This window comes from Podarcis filfolensis (genome assembly GCF_964270895.1).
Source record: "Podarcis filfolensis genome assembly, chromosome: 13".
Lineage (NCBI taxonomy): Eukaryota > Metazoa > Chordata > Lepidosauria > Squamata > Lacertidae > Podarcis > Podarcis filfolensis.
In genome coordinates this window covers 19,100,695-19,126,358 of record NC_139615.1, presented here as the reverse complement: position 1 = coordinate 19,126,358, position 25,664 = coordinate 19,100,695, and the positions used below count along the sequence as shown (strand labels likewise).

Genomic DNA, 25,664 nt, shown 5'->3' with positions numbered 1-25,664 from the left:
TATTAGGCGGAGGAGAAGGGCAGGGTGGGAGCCGAGGGAGAGGTTCAGGCAGGGCAGATCAGAGATGCAAAAGGAACTGGAGGGGAGATAAACTAGCCGGTGTCGTGTCCTTTCAGCCCAGCTTCAGGTTGGCTGCTGGGAAACTGCATCGTTTCAGGGTCACTCAGGTTCCCACTGTGCTGGCTCAGGTATTCACAGCTGCAAAACCCTGCAGTGTGTACTCCTGGGAGCACAGAGGGGAGAGTACACAGAGTTGATTCACCAGGGATCTCTGGGATAGTGGGAGAGAGTCTTGTCCCAGAATGAATCTCATTGAGTAGGTCTTGAGGTTGTGGGGAGGATAAAGGAGTCAATTTCAGGTTCTCTCTGTTTCTTAGTTTAGCTGTCTCCACACTTCAAAATCAGTTTTTCAAGCCCTCACGAAAATTCGTCACTGTTTTAGCATGCAGTTTTGCAAAGCAGTTTCCCCCTGGAGTAATGCATTTGATTTTCTCTAACAGGCTTTAGTCTAGTCTGTGCAGTTCTGTGCATGTTACTTTACTGGAGAGCTGCCTGGCCAAATTTAGAGAAGTGCAAATTTGGAAAGATGGCTGTGTTTCAGTTTGCATATTGTTTTCAGAAAGTGCGAATTAAGTTGGTTTGCCTTTAAACGTGGACTGAATCAAATTTATCCTCCAATCCTACTTTATGTGAACTGAGTTCTATCTCTTCAAGAATGTCATGAAAAATTATATTCCGTCATCACACATCTCTATTATTATTACTTCATATTTATGAAGCGCCTTATTCAAACATGTCTGGAGGTGTTGTACAATATAAAGTAGCACACATTGGGTAGAAAACCCACATACAAATTCAGAGTTCAATGCACAATAAAACAATCAAATCTGGTGAACACATCAAGAAAATATACCTCAATCCACAAAGTGTGTTCTCTCACAGCCATGAGCACGATTATTACAAAATAATTAAAAGAATGAAATCATCCCCAAGGGTGATAAAATCAACACTCAAGTACCTGGTGATAGAAACAAAGTTTTTGTCTGGCTTTGCTACGTTGTCAAAGTTGGCACCAGGCGAGCCTCTCTTGGGAGAGCATTCCACAAACAGGAACGAAGGCTGGACCACCGAAAGGGCCCTATTCTTTGTTGTCATCCTGTTAAGTTGTGGGTGAACATATCAGACGACACAGCGATTCTTCAAACAGCTCTTGTTTATTCACAGGCCAGAACAGAACTGAGCTGGAAGGTTCAGCCAGCCTGCTTATATCGAGCTCAACTACAACGCAACAGTAACAACTTTCTGTAACTATCCAATCACTGAATGTCACTTTCAGTTCCTTATTTGCATATGTGGACCTGTGTGAAAACTATCTACAGTATCCCCCTGCTGGCCCAGGGTGAGAACTTCGGTACATAACACATCCTTTACTCAATAACCAAGTCCTCAAATGGGCTCAGAGTCAATGCCATTCATTATTTCCATAGTATTTTCAGGCTTCATGGCCTTTTCTCTCTTTTTTTACAGTACTTAAGGCTGGCCACCTTGGCTGGAATCATTACAGCTCCCTCAGGCAGGGTGGGGAACTTTAAGCCTAAAGGCCAAAAGCAACCCTACAGGCCCCCCCTCTCTCCCCCCACCCCCCTTCAGACTCTGCCTCTTGCTTGCTGGGCAGAGGACAGAAGTGTGTGTGAATTTAGAAACCCATGACTTCTATATGTCTGGAACTTGGCCAAACCAATCAAAATCAATTCTCAATAAAGGGCGCCTCCAGACCCCCTTTTTATTGTTCATTCATCAGGCACTTATACAGTGCTGGGAGCTGATGGGAGGCCCCCATTCCCCTCCCAGAGCCACAACTCGCAGTGTAGTTTAACCATCAAATAATTGTAGTGAACAGGGGCCTCCTAACAACCCCCAGCACCCTTGACAAGCTGCAGCTCCCAGAATTCTTTGGGGGAAGCCATGACTGCTTAAAGTGGTGTTGCTTTAAATTTATGGCGTGGCTTTAGCCTTAGAGGCAAAGGACTGTGGCCACAGAACCTTGCAAGCAGGCCAGTTTCGGGTTAGCAGGTGGCTTCCGGCACTTCCTTCCATAGAACCCAGCGAATGACCCAGCCCCAGTCCCTATTATTAATATCATTGGTAAAGCAAATCATGGGTGCCTTAAACTGCACCTGTGTCGTGCACATGGGCTTCAGACTGCAGGCTAGTTTATTTTATTTTTTTGAGAAGCCTGGCACAGGTTGCATCTCCTGCCTTTTTGGTCGCAGCTGGATCCCTATGCACTCGGCTCCAATTTCCCCTGGCTCAGCAGCGCAGCCCTCCATCGCCTTAGATCAGTCTTTGGTGCAGACAGGGAGGGGACAAGGTGACCCGAGCTTCAATTTCACTTGTTCTCATGCCTAAAAAGAAACAGGTCGACTGCTCCCCTACCCCACCCACCCACCCACACCAGAACCCACCTCTCCTGCCTCCATACATCTATGCCACACGCCTCTCAACAGAGAATCCAGGAGCACCAGCTCCTACCCTGCTCTACTCACTATTGATTATTTTATTGATTTCTAGCTAAACTTTCTGCTAAGGTGCTCAAGGTGACATATATTTTATTTATAGACTATATGTCACACACTTAAAGAGTATCTAGGCGGCAAACACAGCACAGCCGTAAAAATACTTTGCCATCATTTCCACTGTATAATCCTGAGGTAAGGAGCATCAGAAAGTCTGTTTTGGCTTTTGGAAGTCTTCTCAGGCCACGCCCCCTATCTCCAGGCAGCACCTCCTCACCGGTCCAGCTTCAGCTCCTGAGTGTTTTCGGCTGGCTAGGAGGTGACCTTGAACTCTGATGACGTTTCCTGATTGCCTGGACGGAGGTAAGAGTGTTTGAGTAGGTGCAGACATTTGCCTCCTGTCCAGAGATAACGTTGACATTCATTGCTCCACCCACTTTCACCTCTGGCCCTGCCCACCACCACCATGTGACCCTCAGAAGGCGGGCCAGAATGGAAAGCAGATCTTGGGCCAAAAAAGGGTTACCTATCCTTGTTATAGGGATGTGGGTGGTGCTGTGGGTTAAACCACAGAGCCTAGGGCTTGCCGATCAGAAAGTCAGCGGTTCGAATCCCCATGACGGTGTGAGCTCCCATTGCTCGGTCCCAGCTCCTGCCAACCTAGCAGTTCAAAAACACACAGTGCAAGTAGATAAATAGGTACCACTCCGGCAGGAAGGTAAACGGCATTTCCATGGGCTCTGGTTTCCGTCACGGTGTTCGGTTGCGCCAGAAGCTGTTTAGTCATGCTGGCCACATGACCTGGAAAGCTGTCTTTCGACAAACGCCAGCTCTCCCAGCCTGAAAGCGAGATGAGCGCCGCAACCCCAGAGTTGTCCGCGACTGGACCTAACGGTCAGGGGTCCCTTTACCTTTACCCTTGTTATACACAATAACTGATGAACGAGCGATACACCAGAGCTATACCTCACCTGTGTAAGCAGAAAGCAGATTTGTGCGTCCTTCCTCATCGTCCCTACTGCCACCTTCCAAGGCAGCCTGTGTTCCACTGCCAAACAGCTAAACGTGCAAGGAGAGCCCTGCTGAATCAGGCCCATTGCAAAGGCAGATTTAGGGGAGCGAGACCGGTTTGCCTGCATGGGGCGCTGAGCCAAGGGCGCTACAGGGGGCACCGCAGCAATGAACAGAAGATGAGGTGAAGAGGGGATTTTGGCACCGCACAACACGCTGCTGAAATTTGGAAGCCCCAAGTCTGCCACTGTCCATGGTTCATCTAGTTCAGCATTCTGCTCTCGCAGTGGCCAACCAGATGCTCCTTTGGGGAGCCCACAAGCAGGACCCAAACGCCAGAGCCCTCTCCCCTCCTGAGATTTCCAGCAGCTGGTACTCAGAAGCATTATTTCCACCATCTGCAAAGGCAGAGCATAGCTATGGCTGCTAGTAGCCACTGAGAGCCTTTATCTCCATGTGAAAAGGTGAAAAGGTAAAGGACCCCTGGACGTTTAAGTCCAGTCAAAGGCGACCATGGGGTTGTGGCGCTCATCTCGCTTTCAGGCCAAGGAAGCCGGCGTTTGTCCACAGACAGCTTTCCGGGTCATGTGGCCAGCATGACTAAACTGCTTCTGGCGCAACGGGACACCGTGATGGAAACCAGAGCGCATGGAAAAGCTGTTTACCTTCCCGCTGGAGTGGTACCTATTTATCTACTTGCACTGGTGCGCTTTCGAACTGCTAGGTTGGCAGGAGCTGGGACAGAGCAACGGGAGCTCACTCCATCACGGGGATTCGAACCGCCAACCTTCCGATCGGCAAGCCCAAGAGGCTCAGTGGTTTAGACCACAGCACCACCCGCATCCATGTAAGACTGTTTCCTCACTGCATGCCATAGGGAAGTTCTTCCTAACATGGCAGCCCGTGAAGCTCTGAAAGGTGTAGAGCCCTGTTGCCAGTGTTGTGGGGCAGCAGGAATTGTTCTCTCCCTAGGGCACAGAGTGGGGAACCTGCTGCCCTCCAGTTCCTATCGACTCGAATCAGTGGGGCTAATAGTGAGGCATGTTGGGAGTTGTAGTCCAGCGACATCAGGAGGTCCACCGGTCCCCCAACCTTGGCTTAAAAGAACCCAGGACTTTGAGGCAGTGAGGTTCCCTTTCCCGGATTCAACCCCTGAAATTCCCTTCCCTATCATGAGCTTCTGCTGCCCCCTGCTGGCTCCTCGCCACTCCCGAGAGTTTTTAAAAACAGCAAACTCTTAAACTGTTACGAAAGTTTCCCTCCTCGGAGCAGCTCGCCGCTCTGCCATTAGCCGTGCGCTGCTTCCTAGATCTGCTGCCTCTCGCCCTCTTCTGCCATGGTGGTCACACGCTGGGGGATCTGCTCTGCAGGGAAGATCGCCCACGACTTCCTGGTCGCCCTGAAGACTTTGCCATCTGAGGATCACAAGGTAGCAGGGGTGGTTTTTGAGAGGGAAAGCACTTGGGCAGCAGAAGCCCATTTTCTATCATCAGCTTCCTGTCGGAGGGGGTGACACCCATGTGCCTGGGGCTTTGCCAGCATTTCTCGTAAGAAGCAAGATCCAGTCCATGTTCCATGGCTGGGAGAACGGCTGTTCTCTTTGAAGCAACTAGTCAGTCCACAATACAGTGGTACCTCAGGTTAAGAACATAATTCATTCTGAAACTGTTCTTAACCTGAAGCACCACTTTAGCTAATGGGGCCTCCCGCTGCTGCTGCACGATTTCTGTTCTCATCCTGAAGCAAAGTTCTTAACCCGAGGTACTATTTCTAGGTTAGTGGAGTCTGTAACCTGAAGCGTCTGTGACCCGAGGTACCACTGTAATTATTTAAAAATAAAAGAGAATGATGGGCCTCTGGCTTGATCTGATGTTCTTAAATGACTGGTTGATCCAGACTCCTAGGTACTCACAGTTTCCTGTTCCATGACCCTTCTGCCAAATCTGAGACTTTCATCTCCTTGGGGCAACAGCTGTCTCTTGCTTAGGTTGTTAAATACCACATACAGTGCTATTTTTCTAGAAAAAGAAGAGCCAGAACTCACCATGAGCGCCTCCCTTGTTCCATTATGAAATTGGTTCCCCACCCTGTGCCCTAGGGAGAGAACAATTTCCCTTGTTCCATGTGAAAAGGATCTAGGAGTCTTGGTTGACCACAAACTTGACATGAGCCAACAGTGTGACGCGGCAGCTAAAAAAGCCAGTGCAATTCTGGGCTGCATCAATAGGACTATAGCATCTAGATCTAGGGAAGTAATAGTGCCACTGTATTCTGCTCTGGTCAGACCTCACCTGGAGTACTGTGTCCAGTTCTGGGCACCACAGTTCAAGAAGGACACTGACAAACTGGAACGTGTCCAGAGGAGGGCAACCAAAATGGCCAAAGGCCTGGAAACGATGCCTTATGAGGAACGGCTAAGGGAGCTGGGCATGTTTAGCCTGGAGAAGAGGAGGGTAAGGGGTGATATGATAGCCATGTTCAAATATATAAAAGGATGTCACATAGAGGAGGGAGAAAGGCTGTTTTCTGCTGCTCCAGAGAAGCGGACACGGAGCAATGGATCCAAACTACAAGAAAGAAGATTCCACCTAAACATTAGGAAGAACTTCCTGACAGTAAGAGCTGTTCGACAGTGGAATTTGCTGCCAAGGAGTGTGGTGGAGTCTCCTTCTTTGGAGGTCTTTAAGCAGAGGCTTGACAACCATATGTCAGGAGTGCTCTGATGGTGTTTCCTGCTTGGCAGGGGGTTGGACTCGATGGCCCTTGTGGTCTCTTCCAACTCTATGATTCTATGATTATAATGGCAACGGCATCCACATGAGAGATGATAGAACTGAGTTCTGGCATGTTGTAGCTGGAAGAAAGCCCTGGTGGTGTCTCATTCCAAAGACTCTTATGAACTGAAAGTGAGACGCTATATGTACTTTTCCTTGTTTATTTGTTTTCACAACAAATTTTTAATAAAAGCTAGCATGATAATAAAAAGTACCACATACAGCAGATAGATGACTTGTGTCGAAGGACTGGGGGCTGGACAAATGGACAGAACCAGGAGAAGTAGTGCTGGAGTCGGCTCTCAATAGCTGACCCCAACCCACCATCCCAGCTAGGAAATGATGAGATTTAGGTGGCTTCATGCAAAGAGAAATGAAACTCGGAGTGTGAGACTAAGTCTGTGTACACACCACACATTTAAGGCAGTCTCCACCACCCCGCACTGAAAAGAATCATGGGAACTGAAGTTTACCCAAGACAGAATTACAATTACAGCACTCTTAGTAAACTACTGTTCTCAGGATTCTTTTCTGGGGGGGAAATGTGCTTTAAATGTATGGTGCCTATGCAGTCACAGAAACTAGACTGTTGCCATTTTCTTCTGAGAACACATTTTTGTATGCTGCTTTGACTGATGTGCACATTTTTGCAAGCAACTTCTCCTGATATAATGCATTCTTATATATATAAAATTTTCGCTGGTATATTCATTTTCAGGAGGAGTTTCCCCTGATATGTGCATTGTTGTAAGCATTGTTTGGTTGGAGAACTTGCATCGCAAAATTCAGATAAGTGCCACTTTTGAAAGATGGCTGTGGTGGAATCTACACATCACTCGTTAAAAACGTCGTGAAAATGCTTTTTTAAAAAAATCGTTTTGAAAAATGCATTGAATTTGCTATAGCTCACCACCGCCACCTAGTGCCACAGTTGTATATTGCACTTTACAACACATTCACAATGTTTTGTTTGCAGCTGTATAGCCGAGTCCTAAGTTTCCATTCTCACGCTGTTTTGGAAACTGCAAATTTGATATATCTGGCTTTAAATGTGAATCCAGGCACATTTCTCTTGCATCCCTACCGGAAGTGACCAGAGTGGAAGACAGAAAATGAGTGGAATGGGGTTAGGCTCTGTGAACACTTTCAGCAGCTTTCTGTCCCAGAGATCTGAAGGGGGAGTTTGGGGCCTCGGCTGTTTATCAGAGGCTGCATACACAACATCCCTTTAAGGCACACCCACCCAAGAATCCTGAGAACTGTAGTTAACCCCCTGACCTACAATTCCCAGCACCCTTAACAGACTACAGTTCCTGGGATTATTGGGGGGTGAGCTATACATGTCTGGTGTGTACATAGCCCAAGTATTTTTATTTTTTGTTTTTTTGAGTTCAGGATTTTTACATACATTATATTGTTGTTGTTTAGTCGTTTAGTCATGTCCGACGCTTCGTGACCCCATGGACCAGAGCACGCCAGGCACTCCTGTCTTCCACTGCCTCCCGCAGTTTGGTCAAACTCATGCTGGTAGCTTCGAGAACACTATCCAACCATCTCGTCCTCTGTCGTTCCCTTCTCCTTGTGCCCTCCATCTTTCCCAACATCAGGGTCTACATTATATTATCTCCTTGCAATTTTTAAATTTCCCGTACAATTTTTTCCTTTCCCTCCCTTCCCACCCCCCTCCTCCATATCCATTGGAAGGGTTCAAACAATTATCCTCAGCCACAGGCATAGTGTCTTTCGTTTCCACCAAATGTCTTTTATTCCAGTAGTTTATATCCATTGAAGATAGGGGTTTCATCTGTTCCTTATCGTGGTGGACTTGACCTTCCACGTTGTTTCCTATGACATGGCTACAACAATGTCCAACTGAATAAATTCAAACAAATAACTATTCCATGCCTCTACTGTCCATTTTTCTCTCTCTTTCCAACCTAAAGCTATCGTTGCCTTTCCCGCTAAAATCATAGCTTTGAAGGTAAGCTGGTCACCTTTCTCTATAGCCGTGTTTCCACGTATACCCATTGTCATGAAATCAAAGTCTATTGAAAGCTTCACTTTAAAAAATTCATTAATAACCTTTAGGATTTTATTCCAGAATTCCTTTACCTCTGGGCATTCCCAGCACATATGGGAAAACCATCCCTTGGCTAGTTTACAGTGCCAACAGTTAGAATTCAATCCTGCTACCATATTAGCTAGCTGGGCTGGAGTTCTGTACCATTTTAGAAAGAATTTTAATTCCAGCTCTCCACAGCCCAAGTGTTTAACGTGTGAGCCCCACCTATGGCGCAGGTGCTGGAACTGGAGGCATGTTTGCAGACGACTTCTGATTTTTGTTATTGGTTGCATGCGCTGGAGAGTGTTTGGTTGAGTCTGTTTGCAAAGTGCTTCGCTGTGCCTTGTGCGTCGGTGTTTGTCCTAGAAGGAGAGTGGGAGGCAGCTGTGGGACTGAAGCCCAGAGCTTGTGACCTCAATTGGCAGCAGAAACTTCCTCTCAGCTTTGAGAAGACGCCCTTCCTGGATTGCTGCTCCCTTTCTGGCCTCTCTAGGAAACAGCTTGCGCTGGAACGTAGTAACCCTTCTCACGCCTTTGGTGCCAAGGATCCTTCTACACAGGCACTTGACTTTGTAAGCAGCCTGGCAAATATCACAAATGGGTTGTTCGCCACATCTTTAAAACACAAACAACTCTTCAGGTTTTCTCTGGAAAGGAAAGATCCAGATTAAAGGGGCAATCCTGTTCACAAGAAGCTGGCCTAAAGCTCGCCCATACAGTGGTACCTTGGGTTACATACGCTTCAGGTTACAGACGCTTCAGGTTAGACTCTGCTAACCCAGAAATAGTGCTTCAGGTTAAGAACTTTGCTTCAGGATGAGAACAGAAATCGTGCTCTGGCGGCGTGGCAGCAGCAGGAGGCCCCATTAGCTAAAGTGGTGCTTCAGGTTAAGAACAGTTTCAGGTTAAGAACGGACCTCTGGAACAAATTAAGTACTTAACCCGAGGTACCACTGTATTGCATACCCTCCAAATGTCCCTATTTTCCAGGACAGTCCCGGATTTACAGAAGCCATCCCGGTTTCTGATTTGATCCTGGAATGTCCCACTTTTCCTTAGGACGTCCCTATTTTCACTGGATAAATGTTGGAGGGTATGGAGTAATGGAACCCCTGAGCCAAGGAGATAAGTAACTATAAAACCTTTAAAAGACATCTGAAGGCAGGTGTCTGAAAGCATCGGAAGGTATATGGCTTCGTATCTTCAGCTGAGCCAAGGTCATGGGACTTAAGGACAGCTGAGCCACAAATCCAGCTGTGCAGCCAAAGATCCACTGGATCCTAAACTGCTCATCCTGGTGGATCCTAGCCATAGGATTGGCCCCTCAATAGGGGGGGGAAATATGGGTTGGCATTTTGATACCTAAGACATAATGCAGGCACGGTAAGAAAGTTGGGCGGGGGGGGGGGGGAGATGAGGCCAGCAGTTCCTGCCTGTTAACTCTTTCTCCTCCTCCTCCAGGTGGTGGCCATCGCTTCTCGCGACCTCAGCCGGGCTCAGCAATATGCCAAGATCCACGGCATCCCCAAGGCCTATGGCTCGTACGCAGAACTGGCTGAGGATGATGATGTTGGTGAGCTGCCTTCCCTCCTAAAACAGGGCTGGGGAACTTGTGGCTAAAGAGACGGCAACTCCCATCCGCCTTGACCATCCTTGGCACTGCTGGCCAGGACTCATGGGACCAGGAGTCCAGCAACATCCAGCAGGCCACAGCTTCCCCATCCTTGCCCCCAAACCTGAGTTCCCACTTGTGTGAGTATAAAACTTGCTTCCCGCCGAGACCATATAACACCAGTCTTGAAAGACCTACACTGGCTCCCAGTACGTTTCCGAGCACAATTCAAAGTGTTGGTGCTGACCTTTAAAGCCCTAAACGGCCTCGGTCCTCTATATCTGAAGGAGCATCTGCACCCCCTTCGTTCTACCTGGACACTGAGATCCAGCACCAAGGGCCTTCTGGCGGTTCCCTTCCTGCAAGAAGCCAAGATACAGGGAACCAGGCTGAGGGCCTTCTCGGTAGTGGCACCCTCCCTGTGGAATGCCCTCCCACCAGATGTCAAAGAGAACAACAACTACCAGACTTTTAGAAGACATCTGAAGGCAGCCCTGTTTAGGGAAGCTTCTAATGTTTGATGTATTACAGTATTTTAATATTTTTCTGGAAGCCGCCCAGAGTGGCTGAGGAAGCCCAGCCAGATGGGCGGGGTATAAATAAATTATTATTATTATTATTATTATTATTATTATTATTATTATTATCCCCAGCCTTCTTCCAAGGGCTGCTGGGGAGACCTGGATGGTCTTCCAGGGATTCAGGCAGGACAATCCCAGCCCTTTCTGGAGATGTCGGGAATTGAACTCGGGTCCTTCTGCCAACGAGTTACTATGGCCTTTCCTTCGAGGCAGCACTGGGGTCCTTCCAGGTGCTGTGACCTCACTGTCTGTCCAAGGCTGATGCCTGATGCCAAGCGTCCCCTTAGGGCAGCCTTTCTCAACCTGTGGGTCCCCCGATGTTGTTGAACTACAACTCCCATCACCCCTAGCTAGCAAGGCCAGAGCTCAGGAATGATGGGAGTTGTAGTGCAACAACATCTGGGGACCCACAGGTTGAGAACCGCTGCCTCAGGGCTCGTGCCTGCCAGCTCTCTTACAGACAATGCCACATGGCTGCTACAGGATGATAAAACAGGATCTGTCCCTTGAGGAACACTGATGTCCTTTGTATCCTTCGCTTGCAAGTTTCTGAAGCTTTTTAATTATTGTTTTTAGGAACAAAGGATCTATTGAGCTGCCGTAACGACCCACTTCTTGGAAATATAATTTGTGGCCTTTTTAAACTCTCTCCTCAGAAAGAAATAATCTGTTATCTATGTGCCTAACCACTGAAATATACTCAGAGTCGCAAAGTGATTTCATGCTCTTTATTCAGCTCATAGTGGTGAGGAGGAATGAATGAAAGTCCCCTCAAGGTATCTGCTTTATATACATTATTTACACAATGGGCTGCACATGATTGGCTAATTCCGGAATTCTATTGTAAGCCAATCAGGTTGTGGATTCACTTCTATCTGGAGCATGATTGGGTGGTTCCTGCCAACCAATCATATTGCTGCATTGTTCTAGGACCAATCTGACTGCTGCATTCTGAATCCTATTGTTCTAGGACCAATCAGACTGCTGCAGTTTGGATCCTATTCAACTCAGTACATAACACCCCTCCCCTCTAAGTTCCAGTCCTGCCCGGGAGGTCGCATTCATAGTCCTCGAGGTACGCCGGTGGCCTACGTGTGCGTTGCGGCCTGGGGTGTTCCCTGGTCCGGGGTTCAGGTTCTGGCTCATGTTCCAAGGATGCTGGCTGTGATGGGCCTGTCTGGTCTGGTGCAACCGGCTCGCTCAGTCGTGGTTCTGGTTCCGGTGTCCTTTTGGCTTCGCAGGTCCTCTCTGTATTTACTGATTCTGCCTCTCCTGCTGGCCCCTCCTGCTCTATGGGCCTCACTGCCCCTCTGTTCCCTTGGGACTCCTCTGACCTTTCCTCCTCCTGGTTTTCTCCCGGGAATCGTCGCCGTATCTGGTCGCAGTGGCGGCGCCAGCATTGCCCCCCATCCGTTAGCACCTCGTACGACACGGGACCAGTGACCCTGGTGACTGTGGCGGGTACCCATGCTGGGCCTGCCCCAAAATTCTTTGCGTACACTGGGTCCTGGGCCTCGAAGGTCCGGGGGTTCCTGCCTTCCCCCACCACTACCTCATCCTGAGCTCTATCGGGGTGAAGGCGGTCCAATCTGATTGCAAGGCGCCGACCCATTAGTAGTTCAGCGGGGCTCCGGCCAGTCGTTGAGCTGGGGGTGCTGTGTTGTGCTAGGAGGAATGTGGCAAGGCGGTACTCCCAATCCCCTTGCGTCATGCGGCGAAGGGTGTCCTTGGTGGTCCGCACCATGCGTTCTGCTTGGCCATTGGTGGCAGGGTGGAATGGCGCCGAACGGATGTGGCGGATGGCGTTCTGCGCTGTGAAGGTTTGGAATTCTCCTGACGTAAATGCAGTCCCGTTGTCTGAGACGAGAGTGTCAGGGAGCCCGTGGGTTGCAAACAGCCTGCGTAGTACCCGGATGGCTGCGGACGTAGAAGTGGACGGTACCAGTGCGACTTCCAGCCATTTGGTGTAGGAGTCCACCACTATGAAGAATGTTTTCCCCTGAAAGGGGCCAGCGAAGTCCACATGCAGGCGTGACCATGGTGCTCGGGCGGACTCCCAGGACTGGACTGGGGCCCTTGGGGGATCTGGGCGGGATTCTTGGCAGGCCTGGCAGTGTTTGACCCAGGCCTCTATCTCTCCGTCGATCCCCGGCCACCACACATAACTCCTGGCAAGGGCCTTCATTCTTACTACCCCTGGGTGTGTCTCGTGTAGGGCTGTGAGGACCCTTTTGCGGAGGGGCTGGGGAACAACGACCCTGCTTCCCCATAACAGGCACCCCTTGTGGGCTGACAGTTCATGTTTGCGGGTTGTGTAGCCGGCGAATTCTGGCCCGGGGCTGCTGCTGGGCCATCCCCTCCACACCCAGTCCAGGACGCGGGAGATGACCCTATCTTTCTTGGAATGGTGTGCAACTTCTTGTGCCTGAATGGGGCGGTCGGGAAGCAGCTCCAGGCTCATAACCTCTTGTGCAGGTGCTGGGTCGGGGCCTGTTTCCGGTAGTGGTAGCCTGCTGAGGGCGTCCGCATGGCCCATCGCCTTCCCAGGGCGGTGAATCAGTGCATACTGGTAGCTGGCAAGGAAAATTGACCACCTGAGGACACGAGGAGACAGCACTTGGGGGGTCTGCTTTTCGGAGGCAAACAAGCCAAGCAAGGGCTTGTGGTCAGTCACCACGGTGAAGGGCCGCCCGTACAAGAAATCATGGAATTTTTTTACTCCCTTCACGATTGCCAGACCCTCCTTGTCGATTTGCGAGTAGTTCCGCTCGGTTGCGTTGAGTGTCTGGGAAAAGTATGCCACCGGTACCTCTCTTCCATCCGGGAGTTGGTGTCCCAGGACAGCGCCAATGCCATAGGGTGAGGCGTCGCATGCTAGCACCACCGGCAGCCTCTCGTCGAAGTGTGCCAAGACCGAGTTTGAGACAAGCAAGTCCTTGACTGCCTGGAATGCGGCCTCCTGGCGCTGGCCCCACACCCAAGGGGCCCGCTTGTCCAGGAGTCTGTGTAGGGGCTCCGCTACCGCCGCCTTGTGGGGAAGGAAGGAATGGTAAAAGTTCAATAGTCCCAAGAAGGCCTGAAGTTCAGTCTTGTTCTTGGGCGCTGGGGCATCACAAATGGCCCGTACCTTGTCCCCAGTCGGGTGGACCCCTTCTGCGTCCACCATAAATCCCAGAAAGTCCACCTGAGGCACTCCTAGTAGACATTTTTCCCGCTTCACCTTGAGACCCGCCGTCTGGAAACGGTGCAGAACGGTGCGGAGGCGGTCCTCAAACTCCTCTGGTGTGGGCCCGGCAATCAACACATCATCGAAGAAGGGGGTGACGCCAGGAATCCCTTTAAGGAGAGAGTCCATTAGATTCTGGAATATGCCTGGTGCCACGCTGACACCGAATTGCAGCCGCTTTACCCTGAACGCTCCTCTGTGCGTCACAATCGTCTGTGCCTCTGCTGTGGCCTCATCTACTGGCAGTTGTTGATATGCTTGGGCCAAGTCCAGCTTGCCAAAAATTTTCGACCCAGCCAGGGTGGCAAGGACATGGCTGACCACTGGCACTGGGTATGCATGGGCCGTGAGGGCCTTGTTTATGGTACATTTGTAGTCTGCGCAGATGCGGACCGAACCATTCGGCTTGACGGGTGTGACGATTGGGGTTTCCCAGGGGGCATTAGGCACCGGCTCCAGCACGCCTTGCTCCACGAGTCGGTCCAATTCCTCGTCTATACGGGGTTTCAGGGCGAACGGGACCCGGCGGGCCTTGAGCCTGACTGGTCGTACTGCGGGGTCAAGCTGTAGAGCAATGGGGGGGGCCCGTATACTGTCCCAATTTCCCATCAAAAACCCCCGGAAATTCCTTGCATATGGCGTCCACGTCCACTTGTAAGCTCGTGTGGTTCACCCCGGTGACGGCTAGCCCCAGTGGTCCAAACCATGCCAATCCCAGTAAGCTAATGTAGGGGCCCTTGACCACAAGCAAGTCCAGTTGCCGCGTCCGCCCTCGGTATTGCACCCTGAAGGTCCCCACCCCCATTGTGTGGACCTTACGTTTCTGGAAGTCCCGGAGGGTGAATGGGGCCGGCCTGAGTTTGGGACCCCCAGTAGGACACAGTTTCCTTAAGGTCCTTGCCGAGATTATGGATAGAGTTGAACCCGTGTCAAGCTCCATGCGGCATGGGGCCCCCTCTATCTGTACCTCTACATAAATTTTCTCTACGTTGGGGTGGGGCAACTGGTATACCTGGAAGTCCGTGAGCTCCGTCAAGTTGCCTTGGTGTGTTGGGCCCCGGGACCTGGGGCTCTTGGATTGGTCATCTGATGCCTGGCGTCGGGTGGGCCGAGCTCGACACACCCGGGCGATGTGTCCCAATTTTCTGCACTGCCTGCACTCTGCGTTGCGGAAACGGCAGGTCCTCCTCTCGTGACTGTCTCCACAGCTTGCGCAGTTCCCTGCTTCTCGTCGAGGCAGCTGTGGTATGTGGGCTGCTTGAGTGCGCTGCTGTACTCGGTGCACCTCCTCCCTGTTGGATCCTGAGTCGTCGGTGAGGTCTTCGTGGTGGACCCTCGGTTGGGACGGCTGGCTCGGCCGTGCCTCTTGCGTCGACCTCTCGGCAGCTTCCGTTGCCAGGGCCTCCTCCAGAGCGACCTGGAACGTTAGGTCCTTCTTAGCGTAGAGGCGTCGTTGCAGCTTCTCATCCTTCAGGCCACCGACGAGGCGGTCACGAAGCATGTTCTCCAGCTCTGAGAAGTTGCAGAACCGGGCAGCTTGGCGGAGAGAGGTCACAAACCCAGTTATGGTTTCCCCAGGGGCTTGCCGCTTTGCATAGAAGGCATTTCGACGAGCCACCACAGAGGGCTGTGGCGAAAAGTGCCCCTTCAGCTGTTCCATTATTGTTTTGTATGGAACAGTAGCGACGTCTTCGGGTGCAAGGAGAGCCCGGGCGATTTCAAACGTCTCCTCTCCGCAGACGCTGAAGAATATCGCCCTCTTCTTGGCGTCTTCTTCATCGGTGACCCCTTTGGCTTCTAGGAGGAAGGTGAAACGGGAGGCATACGCTTCCCAGTCTCCAGATGCTGGGTTGAACGGCGAGAAGCTGCTGTCGGTTGCCATTCTGAGTTCCTTGTGTCCCGGAGCTGAAGCCTGGATACACGGTGCGAGGCAGCGGTGCGGCAGGTGGCGGTGCTGCGGTGCTGTGTGTGGCAGTCAGCTCAGCGGGATCCCACCTTCGTCGCCAGTGAAATATACTCAGAGTCGCAAAGTGATTTCATGCTCTTTATTCAGCTCATAGTGGTGAGGAGGAATGAATGAAAGTCCCCTCAAGGTATCTGCTTTATATACATTATTTACACAATGGGCTGCACATGATTGGCTAATTCCGGAATTCTACTGTAAGCCAATCAGGTTGTGGATTCACTTCTATCTGGAGCATGATTGGGTGGTTCCTGCCAACCAATCATATTGCTGCATTGTTCTAGGACCAATCTGACTGCTGCATTCTGAATCCTATTGTTCTAGGACCAATCAGACTGCTGCAGTTTGGATCCTATTCAACTCAGTACATAACACCACTTTTTGCTACATCTAAGAAAAAGCTTCTGTGCTGGTGAGCAGCTGACTCAGCAAACACGGACATATCAGGCTCATCTGATTCCCTCCCTTCTTTCTGCCGAGGTTATCCAAGGTTATGTTGGGAGCCAGCAGGAGCTTGAGATGTGGGGTATTTAATTGGTTACCATATGCACAATGCATAATGCTTGATTTGATACCCTGTTGTATGAGGGGCTGGCACTCGTCTGTGCCAGGGGTTCTTTTGTTAGCGGACTGCTTGACAATAATATAGTGTGCAAAACTAAAGCAGACTTGGCTCTGTATACCTGAAGGAGGGTCTCCACCCCCATCATTCAGCCCGGATGCTGAGGTTCAGCTCCGAGGGCCTTCTGGTGGTTCTCTCATTGTGAGAAGTGAGGTTACAGGGAACCAGGCAGAGGGCCTTCTCGGCAGTGGCACTCTCCCTGTAGAATGCCCTCCCATCAGATGTCAAACAGATAAACAACTATATGATTTTTAGAAGACATCTGAAAGCAGCCCTGTTTCAGGGAGTTTTTAATTTTTGATGTTTTACTGTGTTTTTGTATTTTTTTGGAAGCCACCTAGAGTAGCTGGTGTAACCCAGTCAGATGGGCAAGGTACAATTATTATTGTTGTTGTTGTTGTTGTTGCTATTTTTATTTATTATTTCCAACATGCATTGACCTTCCAAGTGGAGGTGAGACTGGGTCACGAAAAGCAAATCAAAAGAAGCATGGAGACAAGATTTTTTACGATGACCAGTCCTTTCAAACAGTACCTCTATTGTTAGCTGGAGAACAAAATTTCAGCTTACCCTATGCACCGTGCAAAGTTTGTTTTTTGTTACCCAGTTCTTTCTCGTAGCCATTAGGTGGTCTGTGAGTCTGATTCACTTTAACACACTTTAGTACTGCCAGGTGGTCTGCTAGCAAAAGACTTCCTTGCAAGGACTGCCCAAATCGTGGAAATTGCTGCTGCCTCTTGACATTGGCAACGAACACTCGATATTTGTGGGCATAAAAAAGATTATCTGAACTGCAAAGGACTAAGTAGGCGGGTAGAATCAGGGTCTTTTCCACTGTCTCTCACCCACTCCCCATTTCCTGCTGGTCTTGGCTATGTATTCACTCTCTCAAATCTCTGTTACAGATGTGGTCCACATCGGGGTGGTGAATCCATACCATCTCCCTACCAGCCTCCTCTTCATCCAGGCTGGGAAGAACGTGCTGTGTGAGAAACCGCTGGGCATGAACACCGCAGAAGTGAAGGCCCTGGTGCAGGCAGCTCGGCAAAAGAATGTCTTCTTCATGGAGGTAGAAGGCAAAGGCAGTCCCCCTGAAGCAGAGGCAGACTTAGGGGATCACAACCGGCCCCCCACCCTGGGCACCAAGCCTAGAGGGCATTGCAACAATGATGAACAACGGAAAGCAAGAGGCGGAGGGGGCGAGTGTTGGCATCGCACAGCGGCATTCAACGCCGCTGGAATTTCAAAGCCCAATGTCCACCACAGCCTGTTGGTTCACATATAATAATAATAATAAAATTTATTTATATCCCGCCCTCCCCAGCCGAAGCCGGGCTCAGAGCAGCTAACAGTAAAATGATAAAACATTCTAAAATCATTTCATTATAAAATTAATTCCAATCAAATTAATGGCAACCATTGGGCTAGAGGTTCTGTGAGGATTGCCAAAGGAGGGAGTCAGGCTGTGCCCTGGCCAAAGGACTGGTGGAACAGCTCTGTCTTGCAGGACCTGCGGAAAGATGTCAAGTCCCGCAGGGCCCTAGTCTCTTGTGACAGAGTGTTCCACCAGATCGGAGCTACAGCCGAAAAAGCCCTGACTCTGATTGAGGCCAGCCTAACCTCTCTGTGGCCTGGGACCTTCAAGATGTTTTTGTTTGAAGACTGTAAGTTCCTCTGTGGGACATACCAGGAGAGGCGGTCCTGTAGGTACGAGGGTCCTAGGCCGTATAGGGCTTTGAAGGTTAAAATCAGCACCTTAAACCTAATCCTGTACTCCACCGGGAGCCAGTGCAGCTGGTATAGCACCGGGTGAATGTGATCTCACAAAGAGGACCCCGTAAGGAGTCTCCCCGCGGCATTCTGCACCCGCTGGAGTTTCACCAAACCATGACTTAGGGCTTATCCAAGCTTACTTTTCCTCTGCTTTTTCCAAGCATGGCCAGCACTTCAAAGTTCTATGTCCAAGCACCAGTTTGTTTTGTTTTTTGCTTCCCCCACAAAAACCCTCTCTTTAAAGCTGAATCAGAGCAAACAGCAACCCATGAAAGACTCAAATTGCCATTTGCTCCAAATGAGCACTAAAGAGTATGTTTTTCTCAGGGAAAGCTCCAGGGCAGGGGGAAAAAAAAGGTCCCTTGGACATGGAACTTTTTAAGTGTGGACCTGTGCCTGGAAAGAGCAGAGCAAAAGGTAAGTGAGGATAAGCCCTTAGTGCCAACTAGCAAAGGTGCAACTTCCCGGAGTGGAGATCCCACTCCTTCCTAGGTCCTGCTGCTGCCACATTGCTGTGAGCTAAGCTACAATTTGCCTGAGCATTAGAATCAAATCCAGGGTTGTGGTTTGTCTGGGGGAGTGGTAGATAAAGAACAAGCGTTGCAGATCATGCTTTGTCTGGAGCAAACTGTGAGCCTGGGTTTGGACATAATGCTAAATCAAACCATGAATTAGCCCCATGTAACACAGCAGCAGCAGCAGGACCAGGGGAGGAACATAGCAGCTGCGGTCTTTACTGTGGGGTCCTGTATGTTTGCTTCTTTGCACTAAACCATGGTTTAGCTTAGCATTATGTTCAAACCAAGTCACTGGCTGTGTTTGGACGTGGTTACAAACCATGGTTTATTGTGGTGTGAACCAGCCTAGCCTCCCCACCCACCAGGCTTAGACATCTTTTCCCCTTGAACATTTGACTCCTGTTTTTGATTAATTGCCGCTCATTGCATCATCTGCACTTATGGTTTGTTTGACGCAAGCTCGCTCCAAACCATAGGTTACGAAACTGACTTGTTTAAACAAGCCATAGCTATGGTTTAGGGTTCAAATATAAACACTAAACTGTGGGGAATTCAAATGGGAAGCAATGGGGGGGAGCCCTGCTGGAAACTAGACCCCCAGTGTTTTGGCATTGCTTGTGGAAATGCTGTTTCTTCTGGCCCAGCACTAGAAGTCCAAAAGGGTTGGCAGCCAGTTGCCAGCATTCGAATCAGCCCTTCTACCTGCTCCCCTAACACAGCCTTCCCTAGCTGGGTGCCTTCCAGATGTTTTGGACTACAACTCCCATCAGGTTGACCAACGGTCAGGGATGATGGGAGTTGCAATCCAGCAACACCTGAAGGTTCAGCCATTCTTGGCATCAAACCCCCCATGTTCTTAACCAGGGGTAGGCAACCTAAGGCCTGTGGGCCAGATGTGGCCCAATCACCTTCTCAATCTTGCCCATGGATGGTCTGGGAATCAGCGTGTTTTTACATGACTAGAATGTGTCCTTTTATTTAAAATGCCTGTCTGGGTTATTTGTGGGGCATAGGAATTCAATCATCCCCCCCCAAAAAAATAGTCCAGCCCACCACATGGTCTGAGGGACGGTGGGCCAGCCCACAGCTGAAAAAGGTTGCTGACCCCTGTTCTTAAGACTATAAAATATGCAAACTGATGGTTTTATCACTGTATGCACAGCTTGAAGAATAAGTTTTTTACCTTGCTCACTTCTTTATGGGGTTTTACGCCATAGCTTGTCTTAATAAAGGACTAGCTCTGGATATCCCCCCCCCCCCAATGTGCCAACATGGCTACCTGCAATTTTTGTACGCCAGGGTCTGTGGACGCGTTTTTTCCCCGCTTCAGAGAAGATCCGTTCCTTGCTCAGCCAGGGTTCCATCGGGGATGTGATGGTTTTACATGCTGAATTTGGGAGCCCGCAACTCTCCATCCCCAGATGTGTGGAGAAAGAGCTGGGGGGAGGTGGCCTTCTGGATATTGGCTGCTATTGCATCCAGTTTGCCTGCATGGTCTTCAATGGAGAGAAGCCAGAGTCCATTCTGGCCTCTGGATTCCTGCACAATACAGGTGAGTACTTGGCTGGTTACTTTCCTTGTCAGGGGAAGAAGTAAGGAGTTTCAGAAATTGTCCATTAAGGAAACCAAACGAAAAAAAGGGCTGGCCCAAGTCATGAGACAGAAAGTTCCTACAGTATTTAAGGTGCCCTCCTTAAATAAATATCTTCTTCTTCTTTGGTGATCACTCATAGCCGAGTACGATTATCTTCCATGAACACGGTTTTAACAATGAGTCCGTAAATGACTGTGGAGGCCAATTCTGGATCCACACGTCCTTCCACAGTGGGGACATAGGTTTCCGGGTGGGAGTTGATCATGGTGAGGGTTTGCCAAACGTGCCTCCCTCTTAGCATGTTTCTCCCTTGCATCCTGAGTTTGAGCGTCTTCAAAACCCATGACACCTTTGGTAAAGGCTGTTCTCCAACTGGAGCGTTCGCAGGCCAGTGTTTCCCAATTGTCAATGTTTACACTACATTTTTAAAGATTTGCCTTGAGAGAGTCTTTGAACCTCTTTTGTTGACCACCAGCATTACACTTTCCAGTTTTAAGTTCAGAATAGAGTAGTTGCTTTGGAAGACGATAATCGGGCATCCGCACAACATTACGAATCCAACGAAGTTGGTGTTGAAGAATCATTGCTTCAACACTGGTGATCTTTGCTTCTTCCAGTACACTGGTATTACCAGTAGTTTGCTTGTCTCCCCAAGTGATGTGTAAAATTTTTCAGAATGTGCTCTTACATACGGGGAGAAATTCAGCACAATTCGCAATTAAAGTCAAATCTATCAAATCCATATAATATAAGAGCTAAAACACAGTCATGTTTCTAAACTCTCACTTTTCCAAATTTTACAGTTAACAGATCCTTCCATCCCTATGTACTCTGTTGTCTCGGGGTAGTGCTAGCAGGTTTGATTTTGCTGTGGGTGACAGAACATTGCTTGCTTGTGGGGTTCTTTTAATATCTATTGCCAATTACAAATCGACAAGCAGACGACAAGTGGGGACAAACTGCAGGACAATAGATCCACTATGTCACAACTGTTCCCCACAGAGGCCACATGCTTTCTGTCATCTCCCTGTCTCTGTCCCTCTTTCTTTCAAACTTCCCTTTGCTACTTCCTGTCTCTGACTGTTCAGCTGGAAGAACGTCTTCTTCTCCAAACTCTCGCTGGGATCTCATTCACAAACACAGAGAGTGCCTCAGATTTTAAGAGACCGTCTCCCAAGCATTAGCTGACAAAACAAGATGATCCTGGAATCTGAGCCAACAATCCAGAAAGGGAAGGAAAAACAAAGGAAAGGTCAGCCAGGAGCTGTAATTACATTTTACTGAATCATTTGCTGCCTTTTAAAAAAATGGTGTCTCATTCTGCTGCCTGAAGTTACTCACTTCATTTTGCCCAATGGTAGAGCTGGCCCTTCTTACTGGGGAAGGAAGGGGAGCAGTACGGATGTGGAGGTTTGGGATACCTTAATTCCCACAAACAGATGAGAAGAACTGAGGAGCTACACTAACGTTGAAGATATAGAAATCCAGAAGATGCACCTCTTTGACACCTGAGATGCGTTCCTTCAGAGTCCATCAAATTCCTGTGACTATAACCTGTGACTATACTGTAAACTGTTTTCAGTTTTCAGTTGCTGTCACCTGCCTAGGAGTTGCTAGTGAAGGGCAAGTAATGATGATAGTAGGAGTAGTAGTAGTAGTAGGAGTAGTAGTAGTAGTTTTGACACACTATAGAAACTTCTTTTTGCTTTGTCAAACTTTGGGCATAGTTTGGTTTTTCTCCGCTCTGGTGTGAGCATTTATAATCCCTGCCTCTGCTTTTCAGCCTGAGGGGGGACAGGGTGGCAGGTTTGTGCTGTGATGCTAACATTTAAAAGAAGAAATAAAAACTGCTGGAGACTGAGGGCAGGAGAGGTTTTTTCGCCCAGTGACAGGCTTGTGTTTTGTTTTCCTCAGGTGTGGACAAAACCGTGTCAGTCATCCTGAACTACTCAGGAAATCGCCAGGCTGTCCTCACCTGCACCATGGCAGCCAGGATGCCAAATCGAGCCAGCATTAATGGCACCAAGGGCATGATCGAGGTAACTCTTAGTTTCCGATCCAGGGGCTAAGGCAGTTTGAGGGGGGAAATTGTACCTGTTCATTAGAAATGTATTTTTTTCAACCCTCCCCCGATATTGTTGGACTACAACTCTCATCATCACTAAGCATTGGCCAAACAGGCTAGAGACGATGGGATTTGTAATCCAATAGCATTAGGGGACCCGGGGTCAAAGAACTGGAGCCCAGGAGTGGAGGCAGCCCTGTGCTGCAATCCAAAATGGAGTCCTTAGCCGAAAAGCAATGTCACATTTACTCCCATATTTAAGGCACTATGATACCACTTTAAACAGGTGTGGCTTCCCGCAAAGAATTGTGGGAACTGTAGTTTGTTAAAGGTGTTGATAGGCAACGCCCAGGGCTAGAATTCCTAAAGTGGTTTAACCATCTATCCCTCTTCCAAGGGATGTAAGGAAATGGGAAATGTAGCTCTGGGAGGGGAATATGGGGTCTTCTGACAGTTCTCAGCATCCTTAGCTCCCGGAATCATTTGGAGGAAAGCCATGACTGTTTAAAGCTTCCTTACATGTAGTGTGTGTGAATATGGCTCAAATGTTGCAATAGAAACACTTTGTATGTGAAGAAGGGCATTCTAGGCAGACGGGGAGAAGGAAGCAGGAGCTAGAATAATACAAGGTGGCGTTGCCTCTCTCAGTTCCCTTGCTTCCTGCCAGATTCCATCTCACTTCTGGTGCCCAACCGAGTTGGTAGTCAACGGGGAGAGAGAAGAGTTTCCCCTGCCTCCCCCATCCCAGAAAATGCACTTCCAGAACAGCACTGGCCTGCGCTATGAAGCGGAGCATGTCCGGCAGTGTCTCCTCAAAGGTAACAGTTCGAAACACCGCTGACTCGCTTTTATTAGATGGCCTGGGGAGAAATTCAATAAGCCACGTTTTTAAAAAGGGAGGGAGTAGAGTGAGAGAAGGGGGAAAGTTTGCTTCAAAACCAGCCTTTGGGACTACATCCACTGGTCCACGTCCCCCAGTGAGCTTCCTGGCCAAGTAGGAATTTGGAAACCTGTTGTTTTGTTTTTAGCCTTCTCTCCTCCCTTCCCACATCTTCTAGGTTTGAAAGAAAGTCCCATCCTGACACATGCGGATAGCGAACTGGTCAATTCCATCCTGGAGGAAGCTCGACGACAAGTGGGTGTGTTTTACCCTCAGGACAAAGTGTGACACACACTCCATTACCCGCCCTCCCGCAAGACCCCATATTCCGTTTGAAAAAAATAAAACTGCATGCAGATGGACTTCAGCTGTGGTACAGACATGTATGGCCAATAAAGCAACTCTTGCCAATTTTGGACGGTGAGTTATTGTGTCATCCAAGGAGGCCTGGACAGGGAGTGGGAGGATGGGCAAGGGGAGAAATTTGGAACAACAGGGCTGGGAATAAGGGCTGTGGGACATGGGGAGCGGAGGGGTTAAACAGCAGGCCAGGTATTCCCCAGCTTAAGAAGGGAGGCAGAAACACAGGATAAAACTGTCCTAAGAAACCAGCGGTGCTCAAGTTGTCCTTCTGCTAGGTTTGGTGATAGCCTTCTTTTACATTTCAGTACAGTGGTACCTCGGGTTAAGTACTTAATTCGTTCCGGAGGTCCGTTCTTAACCTGAAACTGTTCTTAACCTGAAGCACCACTTTAGCTAATGGGGCCTCCTGCTGGCGCCGCGCCGCCGGAGCACGATTTCTGTTCTCATCCTGAAGCAAAGTTCTTAATCCAAGGTACTATTTCTGGGTTAGCAGAGTCTGTAACCTGAAGCGTATGTAACCTGAAGTGTCTGTGACCCGAGGTACCACTGTAATACTTTGGTTTAAGCAGAGTGGGACTCCTGAATGTGCATTTATCCAGAATTTCCAGAATTCTTTTTCCTTTTTCTTTTTTTAAGGTTCATTTCATTCCACTGTGTTAAGACTGAGAGCAGAAGAGGGTTAGTAGAGCCAGAAAGACTGAGGGTTTTTTTGTGTTTTTTTTTAGTGTCTAGCAGCAGGCCACACACATTTTTGATAGGGAAATTAAATCAAAATTAAGGCTAAATGGTCCACAATGGACTGGGCTGTTTCCACATGTCTGCTCATTGGGCGTAAATCCTGATTTGTTGGCACAACACATGCACAGAGGTTATACATCACTTGTGTCACCTCATTTGTTCCATTCTGCATTCATCCAAATTAACACATACAATATTTTTACGAAGTTATACAACATATAATGATGTTATATTACTATCTAGTGGTTGCTAGATAGTGCGACTTTACGTCACCTTTCCACGATCAAACTTTTTGCAGCAAGTGATACAGAAATGTACAGGATAACAACCGCTAGATGGAGCTGTCCTATAACAATGCACAATTGTTATTTTTTGAGAAAACGAAATCAAGAGGAACGCTGAATAATTCTGAAGCCCATCTGTTGGTCACCAGAAAAGCAGCTGAGAAGGCACAGGGTGGAAATGTGTTAGGCTGGGGGAGCCTCAACCGCTTAAACACCACTGCACAAATTCCACACCATGTGGAGAATAGCAATAAGAAACTTCCACACCTATGGAGTTTGCGCTATTCCATTCTTTTCCTTTAGAAAAAAAAGGTTCCTTCCAGTGTGGGAACAACACAGAACAACTGATGGGAAATGGACAAAAGGACAACTGTGTCATGTGGAAACACACACACACACGTGTAAAATGTTCTCGAATGAGGCATGATCATTCCACATTAAATGCATTGGATTGTGTCCAATTAAGTCATTGTGACTTCCTCTCACACAACAGAGCTTCCTCTCCTCTCGCTGGGTACCCACCAAATCTGCCCTCAGAGAGCAGAAGAGGCTGGCAGGGGCAGCAGAAGGGGGGTGTTGCACAAGCAGAAGTCGCTCCATGAGCTCAATTATTGGATTCAAGCCTCCCCTCTGCTGTTTGGTTGCCGTAGTGTGCATAACAATGCCAGTCCGTATCTCCCACCACCCTCCAGTTTAATCCAGATATACCCTTTCTAGAAAAAAAAATCTGAGAAACTAGAACAAAGGAACAAACCACACCCTGTGGCCAATGACCTGTTTGTCTCAATGACCCGTTTGCCAATGAAGCACTCCTTCACAAGGTGCCCAGTTAAACTGTGGAACTCAGTGCCACATGAACACCATTTGGTCTGAATCCCGCAAGGCTCCTTTTGCAGAAGGACCATAGCTCAGTGGTGGAACATCTGCTTTGCATGCAGGAGCCCCCAGATTCAATCTTCGGCCTCTCCAGGCAGGGGTGGACCATCCATGAGGCAAGGTGAAACCCTTGCCTCAGGTGGCAGATCAGACCCCCGACTCCACACTGCCAGCCTGCCAAGGCTTTGCCCTCCCCGCTGCCACAG

The 25,664-nt window shown here is 49.1% G+C and overlaps 1 protein-coding gene across 1 annotated transcript; it reads left to right on the top strand.

Annotated features, from left to right (window-relative positions):
* The first annotated feature begins 4,776 nt into the window (after positions 1-4,776).
* Positions 4,777-23,610, top strand: LOC310746519 (trans-1,2-dihydrobenzene-1,2-diol dehydrogenase-like). Its single transcript, XM_083580368.1, has 7 exons — positions 4,777-4,956; positions 9,825-9,936; positions 17,273-17,436; positions 19,958-20,210; positions 22,167-22,291; positions 22,985-23,135; positions 23,376-23,610. The coding sequence occupies exons 1-7, from the start codon at positions 4,864-4,866 to the stop codon at positions 23,483-23,485; spliced, it is 1,008 nt and encodes a 335-aa protein (XP_083436494.1). The 5' UTR covers positions 4,777-4,863; the 3' UTR covers positions 23,486-23,610.
* Positions 23,611-25,664: the final 2,054 nt, after the last annotated feature.